General features: G+C 35.4%; 1 protein-coding gene across 2 annotated transcripts in view; it reads left to right on the plus strand.

Annotated features, from left to right (window-relative positions):
* Positions 1 to 10683, plus strand: part of SYT16 (synaptotagmin XVI) — a 115185-nt gene that overhangs the window by 12556 nt on the left and 91946 nt on the right. The window contains exon 2 of one of the 2 annotated variants that reach the window (XM_011978275.1): positions 3237 to 3903. In XM_011978275.1, coding sequence (XP_011833665.1) covers positions 3381 to 3903 — 523 coding nt within the window. In that variant the 5' untranslated portion in view covers positions 3237 to 3380. Of the gene's footprint in view, positions 1 to 3183; positions 3904 to 10683 lie in introns of those variants that run through there. The other variant, XM_011978274.1, reaches the window with a different exon arrangement.

A 10683-nucleotide genomic window follows, 5' to 3' on the forward strand; every position in this document is an offset into this window, starting at 1 on the left:
ATTTTTATTATTTGAGCATTTCTCCTCTTGTATGCCATAGTAAAGAATTTGAACTTTATCCTATAGGGTATGGCTTGGAAATTCAAATGCATCCAGGGGTCGGGCAGGCCACATAGAAATGAGTGAAGCAAGTGGATTGTAAACAACAGGGAGAGGTGAAGATTATATTGAGTTGGAAGCATTCAAATTAATTTAAAAAAAAAGCACTGTATCAACAAACATAAATGAGTAGTGATTTTGATAGCACCAGTGCTCAAACTTTGCAGTGTAAGTAATAGGAAACCATAATGACTTTTTTCTTTAAAACTAGAAGACTGATCAAAAATCATTTTTTACAAAAATTGCCATTTTGATGAACTGTCAATTTTTTTAAAAAATGAATTTTTTCATTTTCATTTTGATGAACAGAGATTATAGAAACCAAGGGGATATGAGGCCAAGAATATGGGCTGTACTACTTTGAAGATTTGGACAAGAAGATGCTGGCTCAAATTCAGAGATTTTGGGTTGCATATGAAAACAAAGTTTTCTACCAAACACTGCATGTCCTCACTCAAAAGTGGGAGTTGAACAATGAGAACACATGGACACAGGAAGGGGAACATCACACACCAGGGCCTGTTGGGGTGTGGGGGGCGAGGGGAGGGAGAACATTAGGACAAATATCTAATGCATGCGGAGCTTAAAACCTAGATGACAGGTTGATAGATGCAGTAAATCACCATGGCACATGTATACGTACGTAACAAAGCTGCACGTCTGCACATGTATCCCAGAACTTAGATAAAAAAATTAAAAAAATTCAGAAAAACAACAACAACAAAACACAAAGTTTTTTTTGTGTGTAATAGAATGATGGAAGAATGATTAAGGAAAACATGTCATTTCTGGCTTAAAATGTTTCAGGTACCAAAAAGACGGCTGTGGAAACTAAAGTCACTGAAATCTCAGAGAGAACCTTGTAAATCTGTAATGTGCTGAAGCTTAGTAACTCATGCAAAATACTTGCAGAGAAAAACAAAAAACAAAAAACAAAAAACTTTGGGTGGTGAAATGGGATGGAACAAATGGCAAAAGGATCTTTACTGTTGTTACTCTGTAGGGGACTTATGTGATAACATTCTTTAACATCTTTTTAACACTTCTGGATAGGATTTATCCATTAACTTAACAAATTTACTGAGTACCTAATATATGCTAGGGGTTGTTTTATGCATGATTTTTAATAGAATTTGTTATTGAGAATTCACTATGTGCTCAGCACACTTCTAGGCACTGAGGATAAAATAGAGAACAAAACAGACAATTCCTGCCATCCAAGGAGCCTCCATTCTAGAGGAGGAGACAGGCGTAACCTTATATAAAATCAGGTTATGGTGAGCGAACAGAATGAATTGAGTCTGGGTAAGAATAGAGTATGAAGCGAACTAGGTATGTAGTATCTGAGGGAACTAGAGTATGGGAAATGTGATAACTGTACAAAACATGATGAAAGAGAATTTTTGGAGACCAAAATCTAACAGAATTTGGAAAGGAAGAAGGGAGTGTTGAAGAGAGAAATTCACAATCACCCATGTTGTGAGTCTAGAGTGATGAACGCTTGTAGCAAAGTGATAAACTAGGTTTGGATGAGCTGAATTTGAGATTTTAGTGAGACATCCAAGTCTATCAGTGTTTCTCAAACTTCCGTGGGTGTCAGACTTACCTGGAGTACTTGCCAAAAATCTAAAGGTTCAGACTAGGTCCTTTTCCTTCAACCAGCCTCGGCCTTTGTGTTCTTTATTAGCTCACTAGGTGTTTCTGACATACCAGAGTTTGAGAATCACTGGCTTTGACAGTCACAGATATAAGTCTGGAAAGAAAAATTGAGCAAAGGCTGGAGAAGTATATTTTGGAGTTTCAAAAAGGTGTTAATTGAAATGTAGGGATGGCCTACTCTTGCAGCTGGTGAATATAACAGGGAAGGGAAGCCATAGGACAAGATTTGGTTGTATACATGTAGGTGGTGGGAAGACAAGGAGGAGCCTGAAAGAGCAACACATGAATTATTCAGCCTAAGGGGGGAATGTGGAGAACTCAGTTTCCCTTTAACAGAGATGTGGGCTCTATGGAGACAAAGCCCTCAGGATTACCTTATCCCTGGCATTGTGCCAGCATTTAATAGAGAATCAATATTTGTTTATTGAATAAGTCAATGCATCCATGAATGGCTAATAAAAAATTTTTAGAATGTAAGTAGTCATATCACATGCAGTGGCTGAGGTCAAGAGACTAAGGGATAGCTAGTAGATTTAGTTAAAAGGAAGCTATTGCTATACAAGATATTGGGTAATTAAGTTTAAGTAGTGAATTAGGCCCTGTAGTCATTTGTAACATTCATCTTGAGCTGTTGATGAGCACTGTAATAGCAATAAGATATACACACACATAATATACACACATAAGCGTATGTATACATTGTATGAACGTATACATGTAAAAGTATAAATATTTAGCTCTAGAGTCTTCATAGTGTCCTGTGGTTTTGTTGATATCCAGGAGCTGCTTCCTTCAGGTTGTAAATCTTGTGGGATGAAGTGTGTCTTAGAAGTCTCAAAGGGCTATCTATCTCTGGGAGGTTGGAACATAGACAAAAGCAATGAGATTCCAGGGACATGTCTCCAGTAAGCTAGATAATCCATTTGCCACCCTCGGTTTTTCAACGATTGCTCCCCAAGAATAGATATGATTTCTAGAGATTGCATAAAAATATAAAATCCTATTTTAAGATTTGTTTAAAGCTTTTTAATTCCAGTCACATACTTCCTTTGAAAGTACAAACTTTAGTGTCATAAAGCAGAGGTGCTTATTAGTCAGCTCTCTGGGATCTGCAGGTTTGTAGGTGAAACATCCGACCTTTTTTGTGTTTTGAAATGTCATACCAAACTGGATCTTAATGAAGATTCATTTATCCTTTTCACACTATTAAGGATGGTCTATGGGGATAGACTTCTCTCAGTCCACATGATCAGAACCCATTACTGCTAATGGAAGTTTTCCACGTGGCTGTGGAGGTGAATAGGCACTGAAATAATCTACATCTAGGCTTTCACAGTCATTTTTATTTAACTATTTTAAGATTTCCATGATGATCCCTTTTCGTGTCCAAATGCTGTTTGACATTGTCTGTAGGTATCTGGTGATGGGTCTGAGGTTGTAACTTTAACAGGTGTAAGTATTTCTTTCCTCTGTTTCAGCTGGAAGTTTTGAGAGTGAAATATTCACAGCCATTAAGAGACCTCCAAATTAATTTCTCAACATGCTTATTCTATAGTTCACATTCAATCCAGAGCACTGAAGGAACTGAACAAGTGGACACTGTAGACATCAGATAGCTGGCCATGGTGTTGGCCATGGCGTCTCAGGATGCTCAGAACTTCTTCCAGCCTTTCTCTTCCTGGATATCTCGGGTTTATGAAGCTCTCCAGCAAGCAGGAGATATGTTATCTGCTTCGCTGGTTAACGTAAGCAAACAAGACTCTAAATTGAGTGACAAACTAGATCAGGACTTAGATAATATTCAGATTCAGGAAACATACTTTGAAGATGAAGAACAAGACAATGATTGGAGTCAAGAGGATGCAAATTCCTTGTTTCTTGAAGTGGATCATTTCTCATGTTGTAATAGTGATTTGCAGGACTCTGCCCAAAATTCAAGCCCCAGGCTTAGCCAACATGCAAAGGACTCATGTTCCACAATGTCCCAGTGGCCCAATCGGGCCAGTGATGACCACAAGTCACCACATGTGCTTTCTTCTATTGCGGAGGAAGAGCATCACCTTGAAAAGCAAAGAAGTGGCCTTCAACATGGCTTTGACAGCCAGCTCCCTGGTACTTTAGAAACTGTTAATGGAAAAAAGCAAGGTAAGCTAGCCAGTCATCATTTTCTCTGCGTTCCTCCAAAGAGTATTTCTACTTATTTTATTTTGACTTGTTTTTAGTTATCATGTGGATTTTATTTTCCTCTCTCTTTTACCTTCCCACATACTGGCTTCTGATTGAGAGATATAATCCTTAGGAATATTTTCAATATATAAAACTTTGGAAGATCCAAGTTTGGGAGTTCCATATTTCAAAACAATAGTTCTGAGCAAGTGAAATGGTGAAAACGAGTCTGTGGATTCTGTTTGAGAAGCCCCTTGTGCACATGTCATGCTTTTAAAAATATCTTGTAAAATGTTCTTTTTTTCTTCTAGGTTAGGAATTTCTAGATGTTACTATATTATTCAGTGTGAAATCCTGTGCAAAAAGCCATACTTATTGCAGAATTTTTAGTTGATAACACTCCAAGAACACTTCTCACAGTGTTTCACTGAGACGTGATGTGAGATGACAGTGGATAGGAAATCTTTGAAATAAGAATAGCTTGATTTTCTTTTAGCTCTGAATGGTAAGGACACATTTAATAAAAACTGCCGATAAAGATTTATGCTGTGAGAACTGAGCACATATTGGGCCTTCAATAAATATATATTGAATATGATAAAAATGTAATTGACTCTCTAAAAGTAGCTGTGGTATGTTCCAGCATGAATTTCTCATGCCTCTAATACTCTAACCTTGAAGTAAGGACATTCCACCTGGTTAAGGGACAGAGGTAAATGATATGCACAGAAGGGATTTGGGTATGTGTGCACGGTGTGTAGTTGTAATGCACTTGTTGGAGAGAGCAGACTTTTCTGGAATACCTCATAGTCCCTTCATTCATTTTCCATGATTCCTATTAGCTTTGTCTTTTTAGGGAAAAGTTTTATTCAGATATATGAAGTCTTGGCATATAAGGAAACACAATTTCATATTCTTCTCATGCTTTCTTGATACTTTTATTCAAATTAAGGTAACATTGAAATGCTAGAATAAATTGGTGAAAATGAGGTAGATTGATATTCTTTCTGAACCTGAGAAGCTATAGATAATTGCAATTTTGAGTCTTTTGAAATTGTCTATAGAGATATTCTAGAAATATCTGGGCCAGCAGTAGAATTTCTTAGATTTGAGTTGAAATTTTGGTTCCTATTTTAGAACATTCTTGAAAAGGTTGAACTATATTTGAAATTGATGTGAATTTGGCATACCACAAATTTTGCTAATTTTTGTAATTGTAAAATCTAATGGCAGTAAAACAATTGTGTTCATTTGGCCCTTCCAGAGATGCTTATTCACTAGATTGGAGCCTCCAGGAAGTCAGGGACCATGCCATAGATTCATCTGTGTTTTCTTAACAATGAGCACAGTGTTGGGTGAGAGATTAAATAATAATTAACAATGGAATAGCAGCAAGGAAAGCTAACAACATTAAGAGGTAGATGCTATTATTATTCTCACTTTACAGTTGAGAAAATTGATGGCGAGAGAGTTTGATAATCTGTCCAATATCCACATTTATTATAGGAAGAAGCAGAGCTCAGGCAGTCTCATTCTAACATTTACACATACACATATTCTCTCTTTTTTTCCTTTTTAAAGGTATAATTTACTATAATAAAATTCATCCTTAGTATATAGTTCTATGCTTTTTGACAAATAGACACGGTCTTGTAACCACCACAACCAAAGTATAAAATGGTTTTGTTATGTCAGAAAATTCTCCTACATTTGTTTTTAGTCAGTCCTTTCCCTCCTCCAGCCCCAGACACGTGTGGATACATTTTTAGCCTCTCCTGTTTTATCTTTTTCAGAATGTCACATAAATGGAATTACACAGTTTGTCGTCTTTTGAGTCCAGCTTCTTTCACCTGTCATAACGCGTTTGAGATTCATCCATGGTGTGTGTTTCAGTAGTTTTCCCTTTTTAATTGCTGAACCGTATTCCGTTGAATGAATGCACTAGTTTGTTGATTGATCAGTTGAGGAACATTTTGGTTGTCTCTAGTTTTATTTATTTCCAATATCAATGTCTATTATTTCTTTTTCTTGACTGATTACACTGGATAGGGCTTCTATTATCATGTTAAATAAGACTAGTGAGAGTGAATATTCTTGCCTCAATCTTAAACAGTGTTAAATCCTTCAGTCTTTCACTCTTATACTCAGTAGTTAGGTGCAGGCTTCTGTAGATGCTCTTTATTATGGTGAAGAAGTTCCCTTGTATTCTAGCTTTCTGAGAGTTTTTATCAAAAAAAGATGTTAAATTCTGTCAAATGCTGTTTCACATCTATTGGGATGATCATATGATTTTTGTTGTTTAGTATGTTCAAATAAATTACACTGTGTTTTGAAAGTTGAGCCAGTTTTGCATAGCTTGGATAAAATCCACTGGGTCATGTTATGGTATTCCTTTAATGTATTACTGGATTTGATTTTTTAGTCTTTGCTAAAGATTTTTTTCCATTTATTTTTATTAGGGATATTGTTTTGTAGTTTTCTTGCCATATCTTTGGTTCTGGGTAATGTTGACTTTATGAAATGAGTTGTGAAGTGTTTTTCCTTTTCTATAGACTGGAAAAACTTGTGTACAATTATTATTTTTTAATGTTTGCTAGAATTTTTCAATGAAGCCTTCTGAGCCTGGCATTTTGTTTGTAGGAAGGTTTTGAAACACAAACTCAATTTATTTAATAGGTATAAGAGGAACCTAGTTATTTGTTTTTTTCTTAAGTGATTTTTTGGCACTTTGAGTTTTTCAAATTTTTTCATTTCATCTATGTTGTTGAAGTTATGGACATAGTAGTTAATTACTACTTTTTAAATGTTGTTAGGATTCATAGTAATTTCTCCCTTTATTTCCGATGTTGGTAATTTTTTTCTTTTTTTGTTGTTGATCTGTCTGGCTAGAGGATTATTTGTCTAGCCACCTACCTATCTTGTTTTTTCCAAGCATCTCAATTTTGGTTTAATTAATTTATCTCTATTGTTTTTCTGTTCTTAATTTCATTAATTTCTGTTATTATTTTCTTGCTTTGGGAATAATTTGTTCTTTCTTATTTTCTATTATGGATGTATAATTTTCCCTCTCAGCAATGCTTTAGTTGTATCTAATAAGTATTAATGTATTTTGTTTTTATTTTAATTCGATTAAAAATAAAATATTTTCTAATTTCCTTTGTTACTCCTCTTTACTGCATTGGTTATGTAAAAGTGTGTTGGTTAAGTTCCAAATATCAGGAATATTGTATATATTTTTCTGTTGTTGATTTCTAGTTTTATTCCATTATGACTTGAGCACATACTTTCTATTATTTTAGTTTTTAAAATTAATTAAGGTTTGTTTTATTACCCTGTCCTGAATTGTCAAATATTTCATGTGCACTTGAAAAGATTGTATATTCTGTTACTGGAGAAAGTATTCTATAAATTACAAGTTTTTTGAGGCTATTTTTCAGATTTTCTAATACTTATTTTGTCTCTCGATTTTTTTCTTTTTTAGCCTACTGATTTTGTTCTGTTGATCAGTAAGGGAGGAGTATTGAAGTCTGTAACTCTGATTGTGGATTTGGCTATTTCTTATTTTTATTTCTATCAGTTTTTGCTTTGTGTAGTTTGAAGCTCTGTTAAGTATGTGCACATATTAGAAATATGTATCTTCTTGGTGAATTGACCTCTTTGTCATTATGTAATGTACCATTTTTACCTCTAGTAATGTTTCTTGTCCTAAACTCTACTTTGATATTAATACAGCTCCTCCAGCTTTCTTTTGATTAGTGTTGACATGATATATTCTTTTCCATTCTTTAACTTTAAACCTATTTTATATGGTGGGTTTCTAGTACATAGCATATAATTGGGTCTTACTTTATAATCCAATACGACAAGCTTCCACTTTTAATTGGTGTGTTTTAACTATTTGTATTTAATATAATTATTGATATTGCTGAAATAAAATCTGTCTTCTTGCTAGATTCATTTCTGTTTGTTCCATCTGTTCTTTGTTTCTTTTATCCGAATTTTTCTGCTTTCTTTGTATTGAGTATTTTTATGATTTCATTATATATCGACTCTGGGCTTGTGTTAAAAAAGGCTTAATGTCCATCCTAGGATCCCTAATGCAAGGATCTTTAGTTAATTTCAGTCTATCTTGAAATAATACTGTGCTGTTTCATGCATAGTTTGATGATGTTGCTACAGTATACTCTCAATTCTTCCTGCTTATCCTTTGTTTTATTGATGTCATATATTTTACTTTTATACATGGAATAAACGTATAATACACTGATACTGCTTTGCCCTAGACTATTGGTTATCTCTTAGAATGGTTAAAATAAGACAAAAAAAAGTCTGAGGTGGGACGATTGCTTCAGCCCAGGAGTTTAAGGCTGCAGTGAACTGTGATTGTGCCACTGCACTCCAGTCTAGGTGACAGAGTGAGACCTCATCTCTAAAAATCATTTTAAAAAACCCCTCCTCAAAACAAAGTCAAATTTAAAAAGATAAAAATATTATATTTACCTCATTTAGGCCACATGAACATATGCCGCTAATGAATTATCCTAACTTTTCTTCGAAAAATGCTTGACATCTATATTTAAAAATATTTTAGGTATCTTTATTTATTACCTTCATTTATTCAATTTGAAACATTCTTCATTGTAACATTTCTTATACTGTATATATGCTGCTAATCAATTATGTCAGCTTTTGTTTGAAAAATTTTCTCAATTATTTGAAAAATATTTTAGCTAGGTATAGAATGTTGGTTGACAGTTTCTTTCAGCACTTTAAGATCGCCATTTCACTATCTTATGGCTTGCTATAATACTTTCCTTTATTTTTCTGCATGTAATATATGTTTCTTTCACTTGCAGCTTTCAAGATTTTGTCTTTATCTTTGGTTGTCAGTAGAGTGTGTCTAGGAGTGTTTGTGCATGGACATGCATGCATGTGTATGTTTTGGTATTTGTTTTTCTTGTGTTTTCTAAACTTATTAGGTCTGTGAGTTTAATGATTTTCATTACTTTTGAAAAAGTTTGGGTGATCATGTCTTCAAATATTTATTCTGCCCCATTCTCTCTTGTTCCTCCTTCTGGTATTCCGGTTATACAAATATTAGATTGTTTGGTATTATCCCGCAGTTCTGTTCTCAGATGTTTTTCTTTGTTTCGTCACTTTTTTTTTCTTCTTCGTAGTTCAGTTTGGGTAGTACCCACTAACATAGCATCTTCAAGTTTACTAATATTTTCTTTGACAGCATCAAGTCTACAAAAGCCTTTTTTATTTCTGTTACCATGTTTTTCATTTCTAGCATTTTGATTTGATTGCATTTTAAAATAGTTTCAGTCCCTCTGCTCATCACTTCATGCACATTCTCCCCTTTCCATTATGGCTTTTAACATATTAATCACAGTTATTTTAAAATTCCTTGTCTGATAGTTCCAATATCTGAGTCATATTTGAGTTTGGCTTTCTTGGTTGTTTTGTCTCTTGACAGGGTGTTTTTGTTTCTTTTTTGTTTGTCTTGTAATTTATGACTGAAAATAGAACATTATATGTAGGGAAAGTATGTGATATTTTTTGCTGGAAGTGAGCAGTCTTGTCTAATGCAGGGTGTTTAGTGTGAGGGGGTTGAGTCAGTTTAGTCAGCATTTGAGTTGGGTTTTTGTTTTGTTGTTATTGTTCATCTCAGTGTGATATAAGCTTCAAAATTATTACTATGTTGTGTTTAGGGTAGGGGCCTGTTTGTTACACAGTTTCGTCAATATTGGCTCCATCTTTAACATTGTCTCCTCTTTTTGCCTATGCATCAGAGAGTGTCTTTCTTTTTCAGGCTTTTGTCCCTTTCCCAGGAAAAGCCTGTTATTATGCATTATTTATTGTTTGTTAGTGTGATGTGGTTGAGTTGGAGGTTGTGTTTCCTGCTGTTCTAGAGTGCTCTCGGTCTTAGGCAATTGCTGTGTTCCTATGTCTTGGGGTTAGGACATTCTCAGTAATCCTGCCTCTCTCCCCAGAGACAGGGGAATCTCCAGTGGTCTGACCCCAGGAGTTTTTCCTGCCCTTTCCCCAGGGATAGAAGTGTTTATTCTGTTCTGTTCACTCACCTTAATGTGTCTTTACCTGTGGTCTGAAAGCAACAGGATTTGCTATTGTATTAGTCCATTTTCATGCTCCTATCAAGAACTGCCTGAGACTGGGTAATTTAAAAAGAAAAGAGGTTTAATGAACTCATATTTGTGCAGGGCTGGAGAGGCCTCGGGAAACTTAAAGTCATGATGGAAGGGGAAGCAAAGGTATCCTTCACGTGGTGGCAACAAGAAGAATGAGAGCTGAGTAAAGGGGGAAGTCCCTTGTAAAACCATCAGATCTCGTGAGAACTTACTATTATGAGAATAGCAGGGGGGAAACCACCCCCATGATTCAGTTACCTCCTTCTGGGTCCCTCCTACCACACGTGGGGATTATGGGAACTGCAATTCAAGATGAGATTTGGGTGGGGATAAAGCCAAACTGTATCAGCTACCCTTCCCCAAGTGGCTTAAGGCTTTTGTTTCATAGTGGAAATTCAAGAGCGGAATCTTGGTGGGGCTTCTTACTTTGCCTGTAGTAGCCATTGTTCCCCTTCCTCATGACTATTATGACAGCAGCTTTCTCTTCTCCTGCTCTCCACCTAGTCTTTCTTTTTTCTTTCTTTTTTTTTTTTTGAGATGGAGTCTCGCTCAGTCGCCCAGGCTGGAGTGCAGTGGCCAGATCTCAGCTCACTGCAAGCTCCGCCTC

This window comes from Mandrillus leucophaeus, unplaced genomic scaffold, assembly GCF_000951045.1.
Source record: "Mandrillus leucophaeus isolate KB7577 unplaced genomic scaffold, Mleu.le_1.0 Scaffold192, whole genome shotgun sequence".
In the NCBI taxonomy this organism is placed as follows: Eukaryota; Metazoa; Chordata; class Mammalia; order Primates; family Cercopithecidae; genus Mandrillus; species Mandrillus leucophaeus.